The following is a 28,000-nucleotide window of genomic DNA, read 5'->3' as shown; positions in this document are numbered from 1 at the left end:
TTCAAGCGGATAAATCTCACCGGCCGAACGTTCTGACAGTTGACCAAAGCAGTAGCTCGTCAGAATTTAGGCTAACCCGAAAAATAGTTTCATAGCGTAAATGTTCTAAGTTACTTCCGACCTCCGTTCTCTATTCTGCTGTTCTTGAAGACCGACCTGCGAGTTTGGCATGTTGACTTGCTAATGTTAGCTAATTAGCCCCAAAGGGGACACTAGTAGCACGTTGGCTTTGCTAGCACGGCAAACCTCGCCGTTCTATGACAGGGTTGAACGTTATTTGACTTGAGCTGTCTACCCGCCGGATAGCACGGTTAGAAACCTCTATCGTCAAGCGTTTGTCCAGGCATGGAGAGTGACCGGGTGGACGGTGGCGATCAGGGAGAAAACGTCAACGTGGAGGTGCATGTTAAGTCTCACAGGTGGGTAAAATAGCTGTTAGACTGAGTGACGTTGCTGCTTGTGTGCACACAAATCCCCAACCGGCTTTACCATACGCTGACTATGATCTACTGCAGTGCTTCTCAACCGGGGGTCCGCGGACCCCTAGTGGTCCGTGGTGTAATTGCAAGGGGTCCGTGAAAATAAAAAATATCTTTAAAAAAAAGATCCTATGACATTTATAGAAATAGGATTATTTTACTCAAATGTGACTGAGACCTTTATCTACCTAAACTATAAAGGGTAACAGGACTTCTTCTCTAATTACATCTGTTTCACAAGTGTAATTTGTTGTATTTTAATAAGAGATCTCGCTCCCGTTTGCATTGTTAAAAGTTACTGCATAAAAATTCTGTTGTTACATATATCTGAAAGTTACTGAATACATATTCTGTTGTTACATATATCTGAAAGTTACTGAATACATATTCTGTTTTGTTACATATATCTGAAAGTTACTGCATAAGAATTCTGTTGTTACATACACTCACTGGCCACTTTATTAGGTACACCTTGCTAGTACCGGGTTGGACCCCCTTTTGCCTTCAGAACTGCCTTAATCCTTCGTGGCATAGATTCAACAAGGTACTGGAAACATTCCTCAGAGAGATTGGTCCATATTGACATGATTGCATCACGCAGTTGCTGCAGATTTGTCGGCTGCACATCCATGATGCGAATCTCCCGGTCCACCACATCCCAAAGGTGCTCTATTGGATTGAGATCTGGTGACTGGAGGCCATTTGAGTACAGTGAACTCATTGTCATGTTCAAGAAACCAGTCTGAGATGATTCGAGCTTTATGACATGGCGCGTTATCCTGCTGGAAGTAGCCATCAGAAGATGGGAACACTGTGGTCATAAAGGGATGGACATGGTCAGCAACAATACTCAGGTAGGCTGTGGCGTTGACACGATGCTCAATTGGTACTATGGGGCCCAAAGTGTGCCAAGAAAATATCCCCCACACCATTACACCACCACCACCAGCCTGAGCCGTTGATACAAGGCAGGATGGATCCATGCTTTCATGTTGTTGACGCCAAATTCTGACCCTACCATCCGAATGTCGCAGCAGAAATTGAGACTCATCAGACCAGGCAACGTTTTTCCAATCTTCTATTGTCCAATTTTGGTGAGCCTGTGCGAATTGTAGCCTCAGTTTCCTGTTCTTAGCTGGCAGGAGTGGCACCCGGTGTGGTCTTCTGCTGCTGTAGCCCATCTGCCTCAAGGTTCGACGTGTTGTGCGTTCAGAGATGCTCTTCTGCATACCTCGGTTGTAATGAGTGGTTATTTGAGTTACTGTTGCCTTTCTATCAGCTCGAACCAGTCTGGCCATTCTCCTCTGACCTCTGGCATCAACAAGGCATTTTCGCCCACAGAACTGCCGCTCACTGGATATTTTCTCTTTTTCGGACCATTCTCTGTAAACCCTAGAGATGGTTGTGCGTGAAAATCCCAGTAGATCAGCAGTTTCTGAAATACTCAGACCCGCCCTTCTGGCACCAACAACCATGCCACGTTCAAAGTCACTTAAATCACCTTTCTTCCCCATTCTGATGCTCGGTTTGAACTGCAGCAGATCGTCTTGACCATGTCTACATGCCTAAATGCACTGAGTTGCTGCCATGTGATTGGCTGATTAGAAATTTGCGTTAACGAGCAGTTGGACAGGTGTGCCTAATAAAGTGGCCGGTGAGTGTATATCTGAAAGTTACTGCATAAGAATTCTGTTGTTACATATATCTGAAAGTTACTGCATAAGAATTCTGTTGTTACATATATCTGAAAGTTACTGCATAAGAATTCTGTTTTGTTAGCTATATCTAAGTTACAACTGAAAGCTCTTATTTTTGCCCCAAAGAGTGAATAAATGCTATAATGCAATTTAAAATGCAGTTTCTACTGTTTCTATCAAATTGCAACCCCCCTCCCCCAAGATCAGGTGGAGGGGTCCTCAGGGTAGATCAAAAATACGCAGGGGGTCCAGGACCCCAAAAAGGTTGAGAACCACTGATCTACTGGCTGTCCTACTATGATCTATTTGTGTGTGTGTGTGTGTGGGGGGGGGTTACCATCAAGTGCAACAAACAGTATTTCGCGTCATGCTGCCCACTGCTGTAATAACGCCCATCCTGTTACACAGCACAGCGCCACGGTCTGAAGTGAGGCTCCATGTTTTAGCTCTGCTGAACCGCCACAGCATGTTTTTTGGAAACTACACGTGGACAGAGTTCGATAACGATTTCCTCAGGAAGCACGTCGAAACGGTGGCTATAGTTGACGTGGAGGAAACGGTAAGTGTGTTTTTTTTTTTGACGTGGCAACGCTGTCGGTATTTTTCACCGAGTAATTTACATTTTCTTGAATAAAGTCATTGCACTGTCTTTCCCGTTCATTTCTTGTCTTGTCTTTTCAACACTAAGCCAATTGATCTGAGGAGGTGCTCCGTCTCCATCCACATGTTCACGCTGAATGACGAGGGTTCCAGCACACTCGTTTTGGAGGACAATGAGGAACTCTCAGCAGCCAATCACTGGCTACTTCCAGCCGGTCAGATACTGAACTACAGTGGCTATGAATTAATATTATAATTGTTCTTGTTATTACTATTATTGATATTCTTTTTATTCTAGTCAACATAGCACGTGTTCTATCAAGCTGATAAGTACTTTGCATTGCCATAAAGAAGACTCTGTGTGTGTGTGTGTGTGTGCATCTCTCTCTCTCTCTCTCTCTCTCTCTCTCTCTCTCTCTATATGCGTGTGTGTGTACACTTTAGTATGGGGAACATAAAAAACTTAATTACTAGTGAATTAGTAATGATCAAGATGTCACTTTAGTATGGGGAACATATTCTAAGTAACACAAACTTAATTTACAGTAATTTCACACTATTAACACTTGTAGTTTTGTGTTTTGTTATGTAAGAACAGACCATATTCATTAAGTGTTAGTAAGGGAGAATAACTCTTCTTGTGGTACTACCACCTTATAAAGTCCATACTAAGCAAAGCATATTGAGATGGTACTACTAATAAGCAATAATTCTGAGGTTATAGAGGGAAAACTCATAGTTAATGGCTTACTGGTTGTATAATAAGGCCATGCAGAATAAGGCATTAATGAGTACGTAATAATGACCAATTAAGAGCCAATATGTTGCTAATTTGCATGCTAATAAGCACCTAATTAATGGTGACTACGTTCCCCATACTAAAGTGTTACCATATATATATACACTACCGTTCAAAAGTTTGGGATCACCCAAACAATTTTGTGTTTTCCATGAAAAGTCACACTTATTCACCACCATATGTTGTGAAATGAATAGAAAATAGAGTCAAGACATTGACAAGGTTAGAAATAATGATTTGTATTTGAAATAAGATTTTTTTTACATCAAACTTTGCTTTCGTCAAAGAATCCTCCATTTGCAGCAATTACAGCATTGCAGACCTTTGGCATTCTAGCTGTTAATTTGTTGAGGTAATCTGGAGAAATTGCACCCCACGCTTCCAGAAGCAGCTCCCACAAGTTGGATTGGTTGGATGGGCACTTCTTGCGTACCATACGGTCAAGCTGCTCCCACAACAGCTCAATGGGGTTCAGATCTGGTGACTGCGCTGGCCACTCCATTACCGATAGAATACCAGCTGCCTGCTTCTGCTCTAAATAGTTCTTGCACAATTTGGAGGTGTGTTTAGGGTCATTGTCCTGTTGTAGGATGAAATTGGCTCCAATCAAGCGCTGTCCACTGGGTATGGCATGGCGTTGCAAAATGGAGTGATAGCCTTCCTTATTCAGAATCCCTTTTACCCTGTACAAATCTCCCACCTTACCAGCACCAAAGCAACCCCAGACCATCACATTACCTCCACCATGCTTAACAGATGGCGTCAGGCATTCTTCCAGCATCTTTTCATTTGTTCTGCGTCTCACAAACGTTCTTCTTTGTGATCCAAACACCTCAAACTTGGATTCATCCGTCCACAACACTTTTTTCCAGTCTTCCTCTGTCCAATGTCTGTGTTCTTTTGCCCATCTTAATCTTTTTCTTTTATTGGTCAGTCTCAGATATGGCTTTTTCTTTGCCACTCTGCCCTGAAGCCCAGAATCCCGCAGCCGCCTCTTCACTGTAGATGTTGACACTGGTGTTTTGCGGGTACTATTTAATGAAGATGCCAGTTGGGGACCTGTGAGGCGTCTGTTTCTCAAACTAGAGACTCTAATGTACTTATCTTCTTGCTCAGTTGTGCAACGCGGCCTCCCACTTCTTTTTCTACTCTGGTTAGAGCCTGTTTGTGCTGTCCTCTGAAGGGAGTAGTACACACCGGTGTAGGAAATCTTCAATTTCTTAGCAATTTCTCGCATGGAATAGCCTTCATTTCTAAGAACAAGAATAGACTGTCGAGTTTCAGATGAAAGTTCTCTTTTTCTGGCCATTTTGAGCGTTTAATTGACCCCACAAATGTGATGCTCCAGAAACTCAATCTGCTCAAAGGAAGGTCAGTTTTGTAGCTTCTGTAATGAGCTAAACTGTTTTCAGATGTGTGAACATGATTGCACAAGGGTTTTCTAATCATCAATTAGCCTTCTGAGCCAATGAGCAAACACATTGTACCATTAGAACACTGGAGTGATAGTTGCTTGAAATGGGCCTCTATACACCTATGTAGATATTGCACCAAAAACCAGACATTTGCAGCTAGAATAGTCATTTACCACATTAGCAATGTATAGAGTGTATTTCTTTAAAGTTAAGACTAGTTTAAAGTTATCTTCATTGAAAAGTACAGTGCTTTTCCTTCAAAAATATGGACATTTCAATGTGATCCCAAACTTTTGAACGGTAGTGTATATATGTGTGTGTCTGTGTGTGTGTATGTATGTATGTATGTATGTATGTATGTATGTATGTATGTATGTATGTATGTATGTATGTATGTATGTATGTATGTATGTATGTATGTATGTATGTATGTATGTATGTATGTATGTATGTATGTATGTATGTATGTATGTATGTATGTATGTATGTATCTCCCTCTCACCCTTTTTCGGGTGGTGTGTGTCCTCAAGCTCGGGTCCTCTACCAGAGGCCAGGGAGTTTGAGGGTTCTGCGCAGTATCTTAGCTGTTCATAGGACTGCACTCTTCTGGACAGACAACTCAGATGTTCCTACAATGCCAGTTTGGGAGTCACAGCCCCTAGTGCTGCGTTTACTACTGGGACTACTGTGGATTTCACCTTCCACATCTGATCTAGTTCTTCCCTCAGCCATTGGTATTTCTCTAGCTTCTCATGCTCTTTCTTTCTGATAATGCTATCGCTCGGGATTGCTACATCGATCACTACTGCTGTCTGCTGTTCCTTGTCGACCACCACAATGTCTGGTTGCTTAGCCAGCACCTACATGTCAGTCTGGAAATTGAAGTCCCACAGGATCTTGGCTCTGCCGTTTTCAACAACCTTTGGCGGTGTCTCTCATTTGGACATGGGGACTTCCGGTTTGTATTCAGTACAGATATTCCTATACATTATCCTAGCCACTTGGTTATGCCTTTCAGTGTGCTCTTTCCCAGCTACCATTTTACACTCTGCTACTAAGTGCTGGACTGCTCAGGGATGTTTTTGTACAGCCTGCATCTTGGTTCTTGTCTGGTAGACCCCTGCCTCAGCCGATGTGGTCCTGAGTGCCTGTTCTTGTGCTGCTATGATCAGAGCCTCTGTGCTGTCCTTCAGTCCAGCTTTTCTAGCCACTGGTAGGATTTCTGTATCAGCTACATCTTCTATCTGTCAATAGTACATCCCACGGAGGGGCTTGATCGTCCATGATACCTCCTCTTCTTCCTCCACATTCGTGGACATTCATAGACAAAGGATATATATATAAAAACTTCATTAAACGAAACACTCAACGGTAGGGAAAGCACTCAACAAATAAGGAGCAAAATAATCCAGTGATTCAAGTAAATTCTTTAAATATATTTTTAAATATATATATATATGTGTGTGTGTGTGTGTGTATGTATGTATGTATGTATATATATATATATATATATATATATATATATACGTATATATAAAATCCAGTGAAACAAGTAAATTCTTTATGAGACACTACAAGCCTGTTTCATGCCAGAAGCAATCATCAGCTGTCCACCTCAGCTGAAAAGACAAGCTGGCCACATCAGCTGGCAAGATAGTGAAATGAGAACTTTCTAGCGGGCTGGACAACAAGTTTGAGCTGGTTTGAGTTACTGGTTTACATTAACTGCCCTGATCCAACCATCATCCTGTCTCTCTTCAGCAGGATAGGTCCGGTCTGTTCTGAGTTCCGCTTTTACTGGCAGGTGCGTAGGGATGTTACTCTGGAGGGGGGTGTTGTCATCAGTCTCTTGGTTGTGGTGTGGAGCTGGAACAGTGCTATCTTGTTGAGGAGGCATTGAGGTTCCATATCCGGTTCCATTTCCAGCATTGACTGAAGACGATTTGGGATGCTGAAGTACATATTCAGAAGTACTGTCATTGGGGTCTTTGGGCTTGAATGGGAGGTCGACTTTGCAGCTATGTTTTTCCTCATTGGTGTCTGCGGCTGCCTCAAGGACCTCTGCCTCAGCAATGGCAGCTGCTGTTTGTTTCTCCATGATCAGTACATCTAGTGATGCATCTTTACGTGTCCTTTCTACTTTCATTTGTATTTCATTTGTAGCAAAAGAAACTCGTGCTCTTGCTGCTTTTGCTTTGGCACGCGCAATGGCTGCTGCTTTACTTATAGATGAACTGCTTGAGCTTTTCCCAGAGCATGGGACAACAGACCTGGTTTTAAATGTGGTTGCCTGTGCATCTTCCATTTTATTGCAAAGGATGCGATGACCTGCGTTAGCGCTGCCTCTGTTGTAGCCCTCTCTCTTGGCTGTAATGTAGCAGCAGTAACTCAGACCAGCTCAAACTTGTTGTCCAGCCTGCTAGAAAGTTCTTGTTCCATTATCTTGTCAGCTGATGTGGAAAGCTGATGATTGCTTAAGGCGTGAAACAGGCTTGTACTGTCTCATGAAGAATTTACTTGACTCACTGGATTATTTTGCTCCTTATTTGATGAGCACTTTCCCTACTGTTGAGTGTTACTTTTAACAAAGTTTATATATATATATATATTCATTATCCAAACCACTTATCCTTATGAAGGGTCGCGGGGATGCTGGAGCCTATCCCAGCAGTCATTGGGCAGCAGGCGGGGACACACCCTGGACAGGCTGCCAGGCCATCACAGGGCTGACAACACACACACACACACATTCACACCTAGGGACAATTTAGTACGGCCGATTCACCTGACCTACATGTCTTTGGACTGTGGGAGGAAACCGGAGCATCCGGAGGAAACCCACACAGACATGGGGCGGGGGGGGGGGCATGCAAACGCCACACAGAGGACAACCTGGGATCACCCCCAAGGTTGGACTGCCCTGGGGCTTGTACCCAGGACATTCTTGCTGTGAGGCAACCGCACTAACCACTGCGCCATATATATTTTAGGGGTGGGATGATTCACAAATCTCACAATTCGATACGTCTCGCGATTCAGGGCTCACGATTTTGATTCAATACGATACAGTGGACGCCTTGGTAAGCAAGAGACAAAACACCATTGCAGTTCATAATTTTTCATTTATGTTGAGAATTAGGCCCAACATTTTGGCATTATCAAGGCACGTATTCAAATGTAATGTAAGTGCAAAAATTCTAATAAAATTTTGTGCCATCTGTTCTTGTTGTATAACACAATTGCTTTACTTTAAACTTTAAAAACTACTAGAACGACCAAGGCAGTCATTTTTGACCGTTTTGGATTTTCAAAGTTTACTAAGTTTGTGAGGAAAAAAAAGATACAGACTTCCCTGAATGCTCCTAAAATTGCATATATTTGCATTAAAATGAGTTTTAGATCAATTGCACCAAAAAAAATTTTTTAAATGGAATCTTCCATTTAAAGCGTTCTATGTATTGTGTAGTATTGTTTATTTATTTACTATTTATAGCAATAAAAGTAACTATTTTTAACAGCATTGCAGGAATATAATTAAGAGCTGAGAAAGTATCATAAATTGACAGCTGTTTATTTATTGGAAGGCAACATATGCAACATATTCCATTCTTTTATTAGGTCATGTAGATTATGAAGAAACTGAAACCAATGTAATAGCCTATGCTCGGCTAAAGAGCAGTTTAGCAAGTATTTTAGCCTTCCTATGGAACAAAAGCTAAAAGTACCCAACACTATGCACTATGTTTCAAATTATAAGAAAGCATAAGAAACCATTATAGCCTATATAAGGCAATAATAATCAATTCCAATAGATGGAACAAAATATAGGGCCTTTCTAAATTTAGGCCTTCTGCAATTTAGGCAATATAAAACGGCAACAAAGAAAGGCTATAGCCAGATACTGTATAAAGCACTCCTCAACATTTACATGTTTTTACAACCTGCCATGGCTACCATTCTTTAGCTTAGCCTTCTTTTTAAGCACGACGGCAAGTTTTTCATTATAAATATACTAGCAGAGGTGCCCGGCGTTGCCCGGGGAAAATGTTCTTGCCAAAACAACCAGCACGATCTGATCTTTACGATATAATCGATGATGAAATATAGGATCATTTATGATATGATACATGTGGTAAACGAATGTCGAATAAACTGATCTTATTAACGAAACTTATCAAATGTCATAATTTTCAATCCATTCATCAAGCTTCTTTGCCAGTGTGTGTATTAATCGCTCAGTGCTCAAGTGCGTCAGGGTAAACCATGTTGCGTGTCTTACTATTTGGCGCTTCTCTGCACTACCAGTTCTGGAGGCAGCTACATACAACTGGCCGTGTGAGAAACATGGAGCAGAAAGATTTACTCCAATCGTTTTAAAAAGTCTGTCCTTGGGCTTTGTTGATGGTCATTGCAAAACATGGCTTGCAGGGAAACTGAAGTCTGCAAAACCAAAAGGACAGCTCAGCGCCGCCGCTGCCACAAATCGCCACAAAATAAACTCAATTTCGCAAATAAATCAACATTTTTACTTGGTTTTTGAAATATTTTTCGAACTGTGCAATCCTTGGAAAGTGCTGATTCTAAAGATACCTTTCTTTTTGTTCTGCAATGCGTATTTCAGGAGTTTTAAGCGAACATACAAACATACACTCTCGCTTTATATATAAAAGATAGAAGCGTCGCTGCGTTTTTGGAAGTCAGCCTGTTCCTCTTCTCATCTACAGCATTCGCCGCTGTGCTGAAAAGTCACTCGCTTTCTGCACTTGTGCACGGCATGCAGTGGTAGGCTCGTGCTGCTTCTGCGAGTGCGGGGAAGCGGCTTTTATTGCCCTGCCAGAAAGCCAGCGGCTGTCCACTTCGTGGGATAAGTGTCTCTGACAAGTAGAGTTTCATCTGCGATGTGGTTTGGTTGCTGGTGTTGCCGCCATGTTATTAGGACTATTTATTTGTCATTTCCTTCCATGCACTTGCGCACATGATATGAAACGAAACATCATTTCCCCCAGCCCACAGCAGTGCAACACGGAAACAAAAACACATATCTAAACTACAAAAGAAAACTACAGAAGACATAGCCAACATATAAAAAAAAATGTTCATTGTCCAAGAAAGAGAGTGAACGCCAGGATGACTGTCGAAACTGCCGGTCAGCATGGGCTAGCAGTTAGCTTAGCCCACCCCGCTTCTGCGTCCTGTCAGACCGCCCTCGGTGTATCCTGCTCGTGCGCAGCTCCAGGCAGGGCCGTGGTCCTTGGGCCCACCGGACGCAGCAGACCAAGCTCTCCCAGTCGATCCAACGCCGGCTGTCCCAGCCAGACACCTTCGACACACCTCCCCGCACTCCACACGATGACACCAAAAACAGTCATTGCTAGGCGAGGCCACTACCAGACCTCCCTCTGTGTTATTATAATAATAGTAATCATTACATTTATATAGCGCTTTTCTAGACACCCAAAGCACTTCACACTGAAGGGGTAACTCACTTCAACAACAGTGTGTAGCACCCCCCCGGCTGATGCACGGCAGCAATTTTGCGCCAGAACGCTCACCACGAGAGGGAGGAATCATTGAGCTAATTACATGGGGGGGATGATTAGGTGGCCAGGTTGGGAATTTTGCCAGGACACCGGGGAACCTTTGACATAAGTGTCATGGGATCTTTAATGACCAGTGACTCGGGACCTCGGTTTAACGTTTCATCCGAAGGAAGGCCTCTCCTACAGCACAGTGTCCCCGCATGTTCATCCAGTAATTCAGCATATGTAGTAGGGCTGCACGATATTAGGAAAACATACGATATGTGATAACGTTGAATATTGCGATGACGATATGACTTGCGATAAATAAACAAATATTGAAGTATACAGTTTTAATGTCTTTCTGCTTTAGGTTTGCAGCTAACATAGACCCCAGACAATGAACAGCCTATGCACACTGAATAACAAAATGAAATGCATTATTTCCATTCCAGCATATTCATCACTCTGTCTGACACTCTCTTCACCTCCAACACACTCTTGACATACTGTTCCTACAGAATTACCACTACTCCATTTCTCCTCCCATTCACACCATGGTAGAAGAGTTTGAACCCACCTTCGATGCTCCTGGCCTTACTCCTCTTCCACCTGGTTTCTTGCACACACAGTATATCTACCTTCCTTCTCTCCATCATATCAGTCAGCTCTCTCCCTTTACCAGTCATAGTGCCAACATTCAAATATCCAACTCTCACCTCCACACGCCTACCCTTCCTCCTTTCCCGCTGTCTCTGGACATGCCTTCCCCCTCTCCTCCTTTGCCCAACAGTAGCATAGCTTCCACTGGCACCCTGCTGGCCAACAATACCGGTCGTTGGTAACCCAGTCTTCGACCGATCCGGTGTGGAAATCTGCTTTATGATCCGCAAATTTGATTTGGCCAGGTTTTACGCTGGATGTCTTTCATGACGCAATCCTCCCCATTTATCCGGGGGACCGGCACTAAGAGGGAGCTGAGCCGGAAGGCAAAGCTTTCAATTTACCTGTCAATCTTTGTTCCAACTCTCACCTATGGTCATGAGCTTTGGGTAGTGACCGAAAGGGTGAGATCACGGATACAAGCGACTGAAATGAGTTTCCTCCGTAGGGTGTCTGGGCTCAGCCTTAGAGCTAGGGTGAGGAGCTCAGACATCCGGAGGGAGCTCGGAGTAGAGCTGCTGCTCCTTCGCATCGACAGGAGCCAGTTGAGGTGGTTCGGGCATCTGATTAGGATGCCTCCTGGGTGCCTTCCTTTGGAGGTTGACTGGGCACGGCCAACTGGGAAGAGACCCCGGGGTAGACCCAGAACTCGCTGGAGGGACTACATGTCCAATCTGGCCTGGGAATGCCTTGGGATCCCGCAGGAGGAGCTGGAGGGTGTTGCTGGGGAGAGGGATGTCTGGAATTCCCAACTTAGCTTGCTGCCGCTGCGACCCGACCCCGGAGAAGTGGCTGAAAATGAATGAATGAACCAGCACTAAGAATGCACTGACATGTGTATCCTCAGTGGCTGGGTTTTATGTTTATGGTTTCTTTAATTCATATATTACTCTTTACTGCTGCTACAAATTTCCTGCAGAATCATCATTTATGTTAACTGGGGCTGCAAGGACGAGGAGCCGGTAGAGCGAGGTGCCAACAGGGAACACTGGGTCCAGGGCAAGAGTGCACAGGGGAGGGCGGGCCTTGACCAAACTGGGAAGCCGGAAGACAAGTGGGGTTCCATGGAGACAGACCAACAACTGGAGGCAAGGGCTGGGCAGAGCAGGCAGGACTGTGGGAGACATGGAGAGCAAGGTTTAGCCGAGGAAACCGGTAACGGGCAATGTCTCAACATAAAGGCTGGAAGCATAGACTGAACTGAGCAGGCACTACAATCTGGCAAGATGGATGTGGCAAGGCAGGGTTTATAAGGAGTAGGGTTGATTGCAGTAGATGAGATGCAGGTAAACGGGAGAGAAACTAGGGCAGGGGAGTGGGCAAGATAACGGAGTCCTGGGAGGGCGCGGCTGTGACAGTTTCATCTTATCTACATATCGGAAAAATCAGCTTACCTATGTTTTGTTTTTTTTACAGCGGAATTTCATGGGATTTGGGAGAGTCTGGTATATGAGAGCCGTGTCAAAACCCAGGTAAAAAAAAATTCTCTCTCTCTCTCTCTCTACATATAGATTGATAGGAGGAAAACAGGTTGAGAGTGACATGAATATCTATCGTAATACAATCTCACCAAAGTGCAAATTGTATCCTTTCTTTTCAGCTCTTGGATTATGTTTCAACAACAATTTACTTCTCAGACAAGAACGTTGACAGCAACCTGATTACATGGAACCGTGTTGTGCTTCTTCATGGTAAGTAACTTGAAGGCAGTCCATTTTTGATTGATGAATTCTTTGTCAGTGTGTGTGTCAGATTTAATATGACAATTATTCGAAGTGATATTATTAATGAGTTCTTAGACAATGATGCATTGTTCATTTGCCATCACTTAGGCCCCCCAGGGACGGGGAAGACATCGTTGTGCAAAGCCCTTGCCCAGAAACTGTCAATCAGGATGTCGAGCCGGTAAGGATCGTCATTTGGAAGAAATTGCTGCGGAGGTAACTTTACCCTTTCTCTTTTGTTTGTGTTACGATTTACTCCTTTTCCCTGCAGGTATTCTTACGGACAGTTTGTGGAGATAAACAGCCACAGCTTGTTCTCGAAGTGGTTTTCGGAGGTACAGCCCAACTCCCTGTACTTGACAGCAATTATTGCATTTTCCAGTTGGAGCTGTTTTTTACTGAATGGCTGCACATGGTTCTTTGTTTCAGAGTGGTAAGCTAGTCACCAAGATGTTCCAGAAGATCCAGCAACTGATAGATGACAAAGATACCCTTGTGTTTGTTCTGATCGATGAGGTACAACTGTTTCCTGCCAACATTGCAGTACTTCTTAGGTCTGTTTTTTGAAGTAAGAAAATTCTCACAGGGCCCTTGGCATGCATAGATTCAGCCTGCTTGGACTAAAATGACCCTTTAACATGGGCGAACTCAAATTGGCATTTGAAGACATAACTTTATGGTAGAGGTAGCCCGAATTGAGTTAATCAGCTCACTTTAAAGAAGCAGAGCCACTGGAGGACTAGATAAGATCTTACATTAAACCTCCAGCGTTGATATGAGGTTAGTGTTTTCAGCAGTCATTTGGCTGTGGCCAAGATAAACTTTTAGCACCAACAGAGGCCAAATGGTATAAATCAGACTAAAACAGAACTGACTTTATCTGAAAAGAAAAAGTTAATACGTGCCTTAAAATTAAAAAATATGCCATTTTGTGTTCAAAGAATTGATTAATCTTGAGTTTCAGATCTTTTTCAGTTTACTTTTCTTTTATTTTTGACATCCTGTCTAAAACTGGGATAGGCCGGTTTGTGACTCACCCCAGATTTACTAGAACAACAGAAGAAGGAAGTCCTGCATGTCCATTGCAGGGATTTGAAGAAAAAACATTGTTTCATTGGTGTCGTGGTGACTTGGTGGTTAGCACTGTGGCCTCACATGTGTGATTCCGGCCCGTTTGCATGTGTTTCTGTGTTTGCGTGGGTTTCCACCAGGCGCTCAGTTTTCCTCCTACAGTCAAGTCAATTGTATTTGTATAACCCATTATCACAGATTACAAATTTGCCTCAGCGGGCTTTGCAGCAATACAGCATCCTGTCCTTAGACCCTCGCATCAGATAAGGAACAACTCCCTAAAACAAAACCTTGAAATGGGAAGAAACCTCAGGAAGAGCAACAAAGGAGGGATCTCCCGAGATGAACAGGCGTGCAATGGATATTGTGTGTACACAATTTACAGAATACAACATTGAAAGAGGATAACAGAATTATAATGGAATTATAAAATATATGAAGAATGTGATGAGGAGGATGCCAAGCATTGTCCAGATGCCACTGGAACAGCCCAGGACCTGACCCACACGACCAGCATCACCATGTAGACTTGACAGGAGGACGGACTACACATGCATGTGAGGTGAAAGAAGTCTCGAAATAGCGCATAGTTGTTAATGGTGTGTGAGTGACTGTCTCCTTGACTTCTGCCCAGTGCCTGCTGGGACATGCTCCAGCTCCTTCAGACTCTGAATTGGATTAAGTGGGTATAAATAATGAATAGATGGAGATATATATATATATATATATATATATATATATATATATATATATATACATATATATATTGGGGGGGATTTTTCTCCCCAATTGTACCCGGCTAATTACCCCACTCGTCCGAGCTGTCCCGTTCGCTGCTCCACCCCCTCTGCCGATCTGGGGAGGGCTGCAAACTACCACATGCTTCCTCTGATACATGTGGAGTCGCCAGCCACTTCTTTTCACCTGACAGTGAGGAGTTTCACCAGGAGGACGTAGCATGTGGGAGGATCACACTATTCCCCTCAGTTCCCCCTCCCCCCCGAGCAGGTGCCCCGACCGACCAGAGGAGGCGCTAGTGCAGTGACCAGGACACATACCCACATCTGGCTTCCCACCCGCAGACACGGCCAATTGTGTCTGTAGGGATGCTTGACCAAGCCAGAGGTAACACGGGGATTCGAGTTGGCGATCCCCATGTTGGTAGGCAACGGAATAGACCACCACACCACCTGGATGCCCCCATAGATGAATATTTTATTGGCTGTCAATTATTTAGGTCATTATTCACAGACATATGTAAGAAAATGTGTTCCTAGCTCATTTGTCCTGTCATGGGTAGGTGGAGAGTCTGACAGCTGCTAGAAACGCCTCCCAGGCAGGAACAGAGCCCTCTGATGCCATCAGAGTGGTCAACGCTGTTCTTACACAACTGGACCAAATCAAACGGTTAGAGAAGATTTTAATTTAGAACTGCTGTTGCAACAATTCCACATTCATGAGAAAACAGGCCGGACTGCAGCATACACGACATTACTCATTTGCTTATGCCTGCTTGAAAATGCTCTCATTGGGCTTTCCCATTGTCTTATTTTCAGTCAGTTGTTCATTTTCATATTTCAGATATTCCAATGTAGTGATCCTGACAACCTCTAATGTGACGGAAAAGATTGACCTGGCATTTGTGGACAGAGCAGACATAAAGCAGTACATTGGGCCGCCGTGTGAGAAGGGCATCTATAACATCTACCTCTCCTGCTTGGAGGAACTCATGAAGGTGAGCGTACCCTCTGTCAACGCTTTGTATGAAGTTGCTCTTGGTTATTACCAAGAGCATATTGAATATACAGTGCCATGAAAAAGTATTTACCCCCTTCCTGATTTCCTTGATTTTTGTATATTTGTTGCACTGAATGGTTTCAGACCGTAATACAAAATATATTAAAAGACGAAGAGAACCAGAGTAAACACAAAATTCTCTTTTTAAATTATGATTTTTTATTTGAGGAAAAAAGTTATCCAACACCAACTGACCCTGTGTGAAAAAGTAATTGTCCCCTCAGTTACTCAATCAACAAATTAACCAAATTGAATTGATCAGTGGATTCAATTAGAGGAGACATACCCAGGCATGATTACTGCCAGCCCTGTTGAATCAGTATGATTTACATAGAACCTTACCATCAATGTGAAGTAAGCTACTTTCTCAAAAAGCAGCACACTACCAACAAAAAGAAATTCCAGAAGAGATGAGAAAAAAAGTTGAGATATACTATACTGATGAGCCAAAACATGACCATCATAACCAGCCAACCAACCAAATAACGTTGATCATCTCCAAACAAGGGCACATGTCATGGTCTGGGTAGGTTAGATGGTAAGCAAACAATCAGTTCTCGTAGTCAACATATTGTATGCAGGAGAAATGGGCAGGAGTGAAGAATGAGTGACTTTTGACCAGGACCAAATTGTAATGGCCAGACAATCGGGTCAGAGCATCTCTGAAATGGCACAGCTTATGAGATGCTTCCTGTCTGCAGTGGTGAGTACCTACTGACAGTGGTTCGAGGAGGGACAGACCACAAACCGGCGACAGGGTTTTGGGCACCCAAGGCTCATCTATGCGCAAGGGGGCCGAAGGCTGGTCTGAACCAGCAGAAGGTCTACTGTGACACAAGTCACAGAAAAGTTTAATGATGGTTACAGGAGGAATGTGTCACAATACACAGTGCATCCCACACTGCTGCGTATGGGGCTACATAGATGCAGACTGGTCAGAGTTCCCATGATGACCCCTGTCAACCATTGAAAGCACCTGCAATGGGCACGCGAGTGTCGGAATTGGACCTTGGAGCAGTGGAAGGTTGCCTGGTCCGATGAGTCCCATTTACTTTTAGATCACGTGGATGGCTGTGTACATGTGTGCCGTTTAGTGCTGGTAGAGGGAGTGTGATGCTCTGGGCAATGCTCTGCTGGGAAACCCTGAGTCCGTCCATTCATGTGGATGACGATTTGACACGCACCACCTGCCTAAACATCGTTGCAGACCAGGTACACCCCTTCATGCTAATGGAATTCCCTGATGGCAGTGGCCTCTTTCAGCAGGGTAATGCACCCTGCCACACTGCACATATTGTTCGGGAATGGTTTGAGGAACATGATGAAGTGTTTAAGGTGTTGCCCTGGCCTCCAAATTCTCCACATCTCAATCTGGCTGAGTATCTGTGGGATGTGCTGGACTGACAAGTCTGATTTACAACAGCTCCACCTTGCAACTTACGTAACTTGGAGGCTCTGCTGTGAATGTTTTGGTGCCAGATACCACAGGACACCTTAGGGGTCTTGTAGAATCCATGCCTCAGTGGACTGGTGCTGTTTTGGTGGCACACGGGACCAACAGCATATTCAGCAGGTGATCATAATGTTTTGGCTTATCAGTGTTTCTGCCTGGAAAGGATTAGAAAGCCATATCTAAGACTCTGGGACTCCAGTGAACCACAGTGAGAGCCACTGTCTCCAAATAGAAAGTTGCTCCAAGGGTGCAGTAACGACTCATCCAGAAAGTCACAAAAAACCAGGACAACATCTAAAGAACTGCAGGTTTCTCGTTCATGACTCAACGATAACAAAGAGACGGGGCAAAAATGGAATTCATGGGAGAGTTTCAAGGCGCAAACCGCTGCTAGATAAGAGAAACATTATTGCTCATCTCACATTTGCAAAAAAGCGCATTGATGACCTCACGCCTTCTGGGATAATGTTCTGTGGACAGACAAGTCAAAAGTGGAACTTTTTTGAAGACACTGGTCCCTTCAAGTCTGGCGTTCGTATTGTGAAAGCACCGCATTTCACAATAAGAACATCACACCAGTCACACATGATGGTGGTGGTAGTGTGATGGTGTAGTGTTGCTTTGCTGCCTCAGGGCCTTGAAGACTTGCCATCATTTAAGTAACTATGAATTCTGCTCTCTACCAGAAAATGTTGAAGGAGAATGTCCAGTCATCAGTCGGTGATCTGAGCTGAAGCGTAATTGTTTTACGCAGCAGGACAATTATGCAAAACACAAGAGTACATTTGCCTCAGAATGGCTCAAAAGAAACAAAATTAAGGTTTTGGTGTGGCCTAGTCAAAGTCCTTGACATGAACCCCTTTGAGATGCTGTAGCAGGACCTTAAATGAGCCGTTCATGCTCAGACCCTCCAATGCTCCCGAATTACAGCAGTTCAGCAAACAGTGGGCCAAAATTCCTCCACAGAGATGTGAAAGACATCTCCAATTTAGGAAAATATTTGGTTGCAGTTGTTGCTGCTAAAGGTGTCACAACCAGTTATTTAGTTAGGTCAAGTCAGTTTGATTTGTATAGCCTACTATCACAAACCACAAATTTGCCTCAGTTGGCTTTATAGCAATACAACATCCTGTCCTTAGACCCTTGCAACTCCCTAAAATAAAAATCCTTTAACAGTGAGAAAAAAATATGAAGAAACCTCAGGGAGAGTAAGAGGAGGGATCTCTCTCCCAAGACGGACAGACGAGCAATGGGTGTTGTGTGTACACAATTTACAGAATACAACATTGAAAGAGGATAACAGAATTATAATGGAATTATAAGATATGTGAAGAATATGATGAGGAGGATGCCGAGCAGTGTCCAGATGCCACCGGAAAAGCCCAGGACCTGAGCCACGCGACCACCATGAAGGATGTACAAGATACCAAAATTATATGGATTTATAATATATATATGAAAATGTGATGAGGAGGATGCCAAGCAGTGTCCAGGTGGCGATCACCATTACCATGGAGACCTGGGAGGAGGACAGACTGCATGTGCATACAAGGGACACTCGCATCACACCGTGCACATACACAAAAGAAGAGAAAGGAGAAGACATTCAGAGAGAGAGAGAGAAAAGACATGACAGAGAAGAGAACAGTTTGCAATAGTCAATAATCTATACTCTATAATCTGGTCGGCAGAACAGTGGTTGGTAAATAAATTCATTGAGACAGAAACCGACCCGCCATGCATTACAGGTTGTGAAGTACTCAACTTAAAGACAGCTAATTGTAGGCTACGGCAAAAAGATGAGTTTTAAATTTGGAGTTAAAGGACTCAACAGACTCTGATTGTCTGGCGACAGCAGGCAGGTTATTCCACAAGAACAGGGCCCGATAGGAAAAGGCCCTGCCACCAGCTGACTTCTTTTTAAGTTTGAGTACACACAGGAGGCCTGTATATTGAGAGCGGAGAGCTCGGGATGGAATGTACACTACCGTTCAAAAGTTTGGGATCACCCAAACAATTTCGTGTTTTCCATGAAAAGTCACACTTATTCACCACCATATGTTGTGAAATGAATAGAAAATAGAGTCAAGACATTGACAAGGTTAGAAATAATGATTTGTATTTGAAATAAGATTTTTTTTACATCAAACTTTGCTTTCGTCAAAGAATCCTCCATTTGCAGCAATTACAGCATTGCAGACCTTTGGCATTCTAGCTGTTAATTTGTTGAGGTAATCTGGAGAAATTGCACCCCACGCTTCCAGAAGCAGCTCCCACAAGTTGGATTGGTTGGATGGGCACTTCTTTGAGCAGATTGAGTTTCTGGAGCATCACATTTGTGGGGTCAATTAAACGCTCAAAATGGCCAGAAAAAGAGAACTTTCATCTGAAACTCGACAGTCTATTCTTGTTCTTAGAAATGAAGGCTATTCCATGCGAGAAATTGCTAAGAAATTGAAGATTTCCTACACCGGTGTGTACTACTCCCTTCAGAGGACAGCACAAACAGGCTCTAACAGGTACTATTTAATGAAGATGCCAGTTGGGGACCTGTGAGGCGTCTGTTTCTCAAACTAGAGACTCTAATGTACTTATCTTCTTGCTCAGTTGTGCAACGCGGCCTCCCACTTCTTTTTCTACTCTGGTTAGAGCCTGTTTGTGCTGTCCTCTGAAGGGAGTAGTACACACCGGTGTAGGAAATCTTCAATTTCTTAGCAATTTCTCGCATGGAATAGCCTTCATTTCTAAGAACAAGAATAGACTGTCGAGTTTCAGATGAAAGTTCTCTTTTTCTGGCCATTTTGAGCGTTTAATTGACCCCACAAATGTGATGCTCCAGAAACTCAATCTGCTCAAAGAAGTGCCCATCCAACCAATCCAACTTGTGGGAGCTGCTTCTGGAAGCGTGGGGTGCAATTTCTCCAGATTACCTCAACAAATTAACAGCTAGAATGCCAAAGGTCTGCAATGCTGTAATTGCTGCAAATGGAGGATTCTTTGACGAAAGCAAAGTTTGATGTAAAAAAAATCTTATTTCAAATACAAATCATTATTTCTAACCTTGTCAATGTCTTGACTCTATTTTCTATTCATTTCACAACATATGGTGGTGAATAAGTGTGACTTTTCATGGAAAACACAAAATTGTTTGGGTGATCCCAAACTTTTGAACGGTAGTGTACGTTTTAAGGAGATCAGACAGGGATGATGGGGCAAGCCCGTTTAGGATTTTATAAGTCAGTAGAAGCACCTTGAAGTCTGATCTAACATGGCCAATGAAGGGAGGCAAGAATTGGTGTAATATGGTCAAATTTCCTAGATTTAGTTAGGATTCTAGGTGGCGCTGGAGGTGGCAGTGAATGAATCTTAGCATTTTTACTCCCAATGAAGATGCTAAGATTTTCGTGGGAGTGACGAAGAAGGACAGGATTAGGAACGAGTATATTAGAGGGACAGCTCAGGTTGGACGGTTTGGGGACAAAGCAAGAGAGGCAAGATTGAGATGGTTTGGACATGTGTGGAGGAGAGATGCTGGATATATTAGGAGAAGGATGCTGAATATGGAGCTGCCAGGGAAGAGGGAAAGAGGAAGGACAAAAGAGGAGGTTTATGGATGTGGTGAGGGAGGACATGCAGGTGGCTGGTGTGACAGAGGAAGATGCAGAGGACAGGTAGTGATGGAAATGAATGATCCGCTGTGGCGACCCCTAACAGGAGCAGCCGAAAGTAGTAGTAATAGTAGTTGTTAGGTTTCTAGCTGCAGCATTTTGAACCAGACTTTCACTTCAAGTTCAGGGGGGCAGTTACTTTTTTCGCATGGGTGATATGGGCGTGGGATAACTTTTTTCCTTCAATAAATGAAATGGTCATTTAAAAACTGTATTTTGTGTTTACTCGTTAGGTTCTTTTCGTCTTACATTACATTTTGTATGAAGATCTGAAACCATTCAGTGTGACAAATACGCAGAAATAGCGGAAATCGGAAACGGGGCAAAGACTTTTTCACTGTACTGTAACATTAAATATAGCGTAACTGAGCAGTAATGACGTAACAAAATCGTTTTAAGATGAGCCAGACCTTAGCCAGACCCTACTCCACACTGGGACTTTTATATATTATAATGCTGTGTGTGTTTAGTAATACAACATAGCAGCGCAGCGTCCGGGTAGCGTAGCGGACTATTCCGTTGCCTACCAACATGGGGATCGCCAGTTCGAATCCCCGTGTTACCTCCAGCTTGGTCGGGCATCTCTGCAGACACAATTGGCTGTGTCTGCGGGTGGGAAGCCGGATGTGAGTATGTGTCCTGGTGGCTGCACTAGCGCCTCCTCTGGTCGGCCGGGGTGCCTGTTCGGGGGGGAGGGGGAACTGGGGGGAATAGCGTGATCCTCCCACGCGCTACGTCCCTCTGGCGAAACGCGTCACTGCCAGGTGAAAAGAAGCAGCTGGCGACTCCACATGTATTGGAGGAGGCATGCGGTAGTCTGCAGCCCTCCCCGGATCGGCAGAGGGGGTGGAGCAGAGATCGGGACGACTCGGAAGAGTGGGGTAATTGGTCGGGTACAATTGGGGAGAATATATATATATATATAGCAGAGCAGTTACAGGATGAACAGCAAATGTATGAAGCAGCATTTAGCAGAAATGAGAACAGTCAAGAACATCCTTCTGACCGCTGACCTTGTTGACCTCAGCTATGTATTCACCACACACTAACCACGATCCCTCCCCACCGAGAAGACGGGCTGTTCATGTGGAAAGACCACCAGCCCCTATTCAGCGCTGTAAAGCAAAATGAGCTGCTGCTCACCCACCTCCCTCACCTGGCGCCTGTTTGTACCGGCTTGTGTATTGTATGGGCGAGCTGTGCGCTGTCACTGACAACCCCACTGCAGCGGCAGTCCACACACAAGTCGATCCAGTCACTGCTGCAAAAACTGCGGCGATATTGCTAATCTAATTCAATGAAATAATTATTTTCACAATTGTTTGTTTTCCCCAACTTAATTGTCTTTGTAATGTAAACTGAATCACACCCAGACCCTGCTCCACGCTGGACTTTTATATTTTGTAACGCTGTGTGTATTTAACTGTTTTAATGTGCTATACATGCAGTGCCAGATAATCTACCCCCGGCTGCAGCTGTTTACCTTACATGAGCTGGAGACAATGGGCTTTACCGAGAGCAAGGTGTCGCAACACAGCCTGACACTCAGAAATATTGCTCTGTGAGTACAGGAATCAAACCTTTAAAACCAGATTAAATACTACTGTTGCTAACAGGTACCGTAACAGCAGGAAGTCAGTTTTACCCTTATAAAGTATTTTCTTATAAGTGCATGGTGTTTTCTTATTTGTTTGTTCCTAACCAGTGCAGTACTGAATATGTGTGAATACTGTAGTAGACTGTGTAGTAGTATATGCAGATTTTACCTCTTTGGGATTGTTCTTTTTTTGTTGCACTCTGCAGAAGATAGATCTCGTTTATTAATCTATTACTTGTTGGATTTCCTTTTAAGAAATTTAAGTCTTCTTTGGCACGTACAGACAGGTGACAAATCAAAGGAAAAACCTGAATGCTTGACCCCGGGGCTGTGTTACGCTGCGGGGGTCGTTCTCCTGACATGGTTTGGGTCCACTTGTTCTCTTAGAGGGAAGTGTCACTGCAAATCAGTATGAAGTTATTCTGAGTGATCGCCTTTATCCCATGATTAGACATTTCTATCCTGATGGGAGTGGTCTCTTCAAGGAAGACAATGCCCCCATTCACAGGGGGGGGGGGTCACTGAATGGTTTGATGAGTATAAACATGATGTAACTCATATGCTATGGCCTTCGCAGTCACTAGATCTCAACCCAATTGGACACCTATGGGAGATTTTGGACCGACGTGTTACACAGCGCTCTCCATCACCATCATCAAAACACCAAATGAGGGAATATTTTGATTTTTTTCTTTTTTCTAATATATATACTTTATTAATCCCCGTGGGGAAATTCTTCTCTGCATTTAACCTATCCTAGCCGTGTAGCTAGGAGCAGTGAGCAACCACCGTGCAGCACCCGGAGGGGGGTGGGCAACTCCAGTTCGTCTTGCCATGCCTGGGTCAGGGGCACAGGCAGGAGTATTAACCCTAACGTGCATGTCTTTTTGATGCTGGGGGAAACCGCCGGAGCACCCAGAGAAAACCCACAGCAGACATGGGGAGAACATTCAAACTCCACACAGAGGACGACCTGGTATGACCCCCAAGGTTGGACAACCCCGGGGTTCGAACCCAGGACCTTCTTGCTGTGAGGCGACAGCACTAACCACAGCGCCACTGTGCCTCCAATATATTTTGGAAGAATGGTGTTCCATCTCTCCAGTAATGTTCAGAGACTTGTAGAATCTTTGACAAGGAGCATTTGAGCTGTTGTGGTGGCCCAACACCGTACTGCTACCACTACCTTCTCCTTCTTTTTTTCTTTTTCTTCTGCTTCTTCTCCTTCTTTTCTTCTTTGTCTTCTCCTACTTTCTTCTTCTGTTGCTGTTAGGGTCGCGACAGTGGCTCATCCGTTTCCATCTCTTCCTGTCCTCTTCATTGTCTGTCACACCAACCACCTGCATGTCCTCCCTCATACCATCCATAAACCTTCTCGTTGGCCTTCCTCTTGCCTGGCAGCTCCATCTTCAGCATCCCAATATACCCAGCATCTCTCCTCTGCATATGTCCAAACCATCTCAGTCTCGCCCCTCTTGCTTTGTCTCCAAACTGTCCAACCTGAGCTGTCCCTTTAATATACTTATTCCTAATCCTGTCCTTCTTTGTCACTCCCAACGAAAATCTTAGCATCTTCAACTCTTCCCCTCCAGCTCTGCCTCCTGTCTTTTCGTCGGTGCCACCGTCTCCAAACCATATAACATAGCTGGTCTCACAACCATCTTCCCTTTCACTCTTGCTGGTACCCTTCTGCCCAAATCACTCCTGACACTCTTCTCCACCCACTCCATCCTACCTGCACTCTCTTTACCTTTCTTCCGCACTCTCCGTTACTTTGAACAGTTGACCCCAAGTATTTAAACTCATTCACCTTCACCACCTCTACTCCTTGCATCCTCACCATTCTGTTGTCCTCCCTCTTATTCACGCGTATGTAGTATTTAGTTTTGCTCCTACTGACTTTCATATCTCCACCTCCCCAGGCTCTCCTCAACTTGCTCCCAACTCTCACTACAGATCACAATGTCATCCGCGAACATCATAGTCCACGGAGACTCTGCCTGATCTCGTCCGTCAACCTGTCCATCACCATTGCAAACAAGAAAGAACAAGAAAGGGCTCAGAGCCAATCTTTGATGTAATCCCACCTCCACCTTGAACCCATCTGTCATTCCTTCCACTCACCTCACCATTATCACACTGCCCTCATACATATCCTGCACCACTCTTACATACTTCTCTGCCACTCCCGACTTCCTCATACAATACCACACCTCCTCTCGGCACCCTGTCATATGCTTTCTGTGAAGACACAATGTAACTCCTTCTGACCTTCTCTATACTTCTCCATCAACACTCTCAAAGCAAACATCACATCTGTGGTGCTCTTTCCTGGCATGAAACCATACTGCTGCTCGCTAATCATCACCTCTCCTCTTAACCTAGCTCCCACTACTTTCCCATATCTTCATGCTGTGGCTGATCAACTTTATACCTCTGTAGTTACTACAGCTCTGCACATCACCCTTATTCTTGAAAATCGGTACCAGTATGCGTCTTCTCCACTCCTCGGGCATCCTCTCACTTTCCAAGATTGTGTTAAACAATCTAGTTAAAAACTCCACTGCCATCTCTCCTAAACATCTCCATGCCTCCACAGGTATGTCACCTGGACCAACCGCTTTTCCACTCTTCATAGCTGCCCTCACTTCATCCTTGCTAATCCACCGCACTCCCAGTTTTACTGTCCCCACGTCATCTAGCCTTCTTTCGCTCTCTCTCTTCATTCATCAGCCTCTCAAAGTACTCCTTCCACCTTCTCAACACACTCTCCTCGCTTGTTAGCACATTCCCATCTATCCTTCATTACCCTAACCTGCTGTGAATCCTTCCCAGCTCGGTCCTTCTGTCTAGCCAATCGGAACAAGTCTTTTTCTCCTTCCTTAGTGTCCAACCTCTCATTTAACTCGCCATACGCCTTTTCCTTTGTCTTCGCAACCTCTCCCTTCACCGTACGCTGCATCTCCTTGTACTCCTGTCTACTTTCTTCGTCTCTCTTACTATCCCACTTCTTCTTCGCCAACCTCTTCCTCCATATACTTTTCTCTTCGCTACCACCCAGTGTCTGTTTTAGGTCCTCCCTGAACTCCACACAACAGTCTTCCTTCTTCAACTTCCGCCATTTGAGCCATGGTTCTGCCTTCACTCTCTTCCTCTTCTTGATCTCCGAAGTCATCCTACAGACCACCATCCGATGCTACCTAGCTACGTTCTCCCCTGTCACCACCTTACAGTCTCCAATCCCTTTAAGATCGCACCTCCTGCATAAGATATAGTCCACCTGTGTGCACTTTCCTCTACTCTTATATACGTCACCCTGTGTTCCTCCCTCTTCTTGAAAGACGTTTTCACCGCAGCCGTTTCCATCCTCTTCACAAAATCCACCACCATCTGTCCTTCCACATTCCTGTCCTCGACACCATACCTACCCATCACTGCCTCATCCCCTCTGTTCCCTTCACCAACATGCCCATTGAAGTCCACTCCAATCACCACTCTCTCCTCCTTTGGTACACTTTCCACCACTTTGTCCAACTCACTCCAGAATTCTTTCTCTTCCATCTCACACCCAACTTCTGGGGCATATGTGCTGACAGCATTCATCGTCACATCTTTGATTTCCAGCTTCATACTCATCACTCTGTCTAACACTCTCTTCACCTCCAACACCCTCTTGACATATACATACTCTTCCTTCAGAATTACCCCTACCCCATTTCTTCTCGCATCTGTACCATGGTAAAGAGTTTGAAGCCTCCTGCGATACTCCTGGCCTTACTCCCCTTCCACCTGGTCTCTTGCACACACAGTATATCTACCTTCCTCCCCTCCATCCTACCAGCCAGCTCTCTCCGTTTATCAGTCATAGTGCCAGCATTCAAAGTTCCGACTCACCGCCGCACTCCTACCCTTCCTCCTCTCCCGCTGTCTCCTTTTCCTTTGCCCAACAGTAGCATCGCTTCCACCAGCACCCTGCTGGCCAACAATACCAGTGGCGGTCATTGGTAACCCGGGCCTCAACCGAACTGGTATGGAAATCTGATTTATGATCCGCATATTTGATTTGGCAAAGGTTTTACACCAGATGCCCTTCCTGATGCAACTGTCTTCAATTATCTGGGCTTGGGACTAGTACTAAGAATGCACTGGCTTTTTTTTTGTTTTTTTTTTTTTTTTTTTGATATACTTTATTAATCCTCGTGGGGAAATTCCTCTCTGCATTTAACCCATCCTAGCTGTATAGCTAGGAGCAGTGAGCAGCTGCCGTGCAGCACCCGGGGACCACCTCCAGTTCATCTTGCCATGCCTCGGTCAGGAGCACAGACAGGAGTATTAACCCTAACATGCATGTCTTTTTGATGGTGGGGGAAACCGGAGCACCCGGAGAGAAAACCCACCGTAGACATGGGGAGAACATGCAAACTCCACACAGAGGGCGACCTGGGAGGACCCCCCAAGGTTCGAACCCAGGACCTTCTTGCTGTGAGGCGACACCACTAACCACTGGGCCACCGTGCTGCTCGTGCATCCCCAGTAGCTGGGTTGGCCCAACACCTTACCAAGACACTTTGTTGGTTTTTCCTTTAATTTGTCACCCTTCTGTATATACTCTCCCATAGATAATGTTTATATTGTTTGATTTTTACTAGTTTTAAAAACTGTTTACGTCTTTGTGTCTTTACTCTGATCAACCCACCAGAACAGTTTATTCACACTTACTCAGCAGTCAATATAACATGAACATTTCATCTTCATTCTTAGAAAAAGCAAAGGCTTGAGTGGCAGAGCGCTCAGGAAGTTACCATTTTTGGCTCATGCAATGTTTGTCAAGGTAAGTATTTGATTTTCTTCTACTGAATTAAAAAAAAAGAAGTGGGGGAGAAAATCATTACTTTTCCTTTTTTTTCGGCTTTGGCTGCAGGCACGAACGGCGACTCTTGAACGGTTTTTGGAGGCTATGGACCAGGCTGTGGAGAAACAGAAAGAGGAGAAGAGTAACCTGACCGACAGCGTTTGAATCTTTTCGCGGTGCTCAAAAACTGGTACCAAACGGTTGTTGTGCCGTCAACGTTCTTTCCCGTTGATCGGTAGTTTAAAGAAGTAAAACCTCTGCCAACTTTTCATGAAGCTGTATCACCGCACTTGATTTTATTGTGTTGGCAATGGTGACAGCCTATGGTAAAAAAAAAAAAACATCTTTTTAACAAAAACTGCCTTTATCATATTTCAACTTTAGATCAGTTTTCATTCAGGTGGTGTGATGGTTCTGTTCAGTGCTCCAGTTGGATCATAGCACTCTTAATCTCTGCACCCTCCAGATGGTTTTAGGATCGGGTTGTCTGTTCTTTCATTTTCTAACGTACTGTTATTAACTAAAAGGTTTGCTTCATCGTTGATATTTACAATTTCTTTGTCTTTTTTTAACATGCCTTTTAAATTTGTTGGCTATCTGTAGAGGAAAAAAGTCCGTGTTTTGCCATTGGTCGGTTCAAAGAAAGCGTCACTTGATCATTTTTCA

At 44.2% G+C, this 28,000-nt stretch overlaps 1 protein-coding gene across 1 annotated transcript; it reads left to right on the top strand.

The window, feature by feature from the left end:
- On the top strand, positions 1–28,000 carry trip13 (thyroid hormone receptor interactor 13). The gene is made up of 13 exons (XM_056286662.1): positions 1–419; positions 2,585–2,735; positions 2,865–2,991; positions 12,589–12,644; positions 12,773–12,863; positions 13,005–13,077; positions 13,168–13,231; positions 13,326–13,412; positions 15,268–15,374; positions 15,549–15,702; positions 22,334–22,446; positions 27,244–27,313; positions 27,404–28,000. Exons 1-13 carry the CDS (start codon positions 346–348, stop codon positions 27,497–27,499), a joined length of 1,263 nt encoding a protein of 420 aa, XP_056142637.1. The 5' UTR covers positions 1–345; the 3' UTR covers positions 27,500–28,000.

The sequence above is a fragment of the Lampris incognitus genome, chromosome 9, assembly GCF_029633865.1.
Source record: "Lampris incognitus isolate fLamInc1 chromosome 9, fLamInc1.hap2, whole genome shotgun sequence".
Taxonomy (NCBI): domain Eukaryota; kingdom Metazoa; phylum Chordata; class Actinopteri; order Lampriformes; family Lampridae; genus Lampris; species Lampris incognitus.
This window is presented reverse-complemented; position numbering and strand designations above follow the sequence as displayed.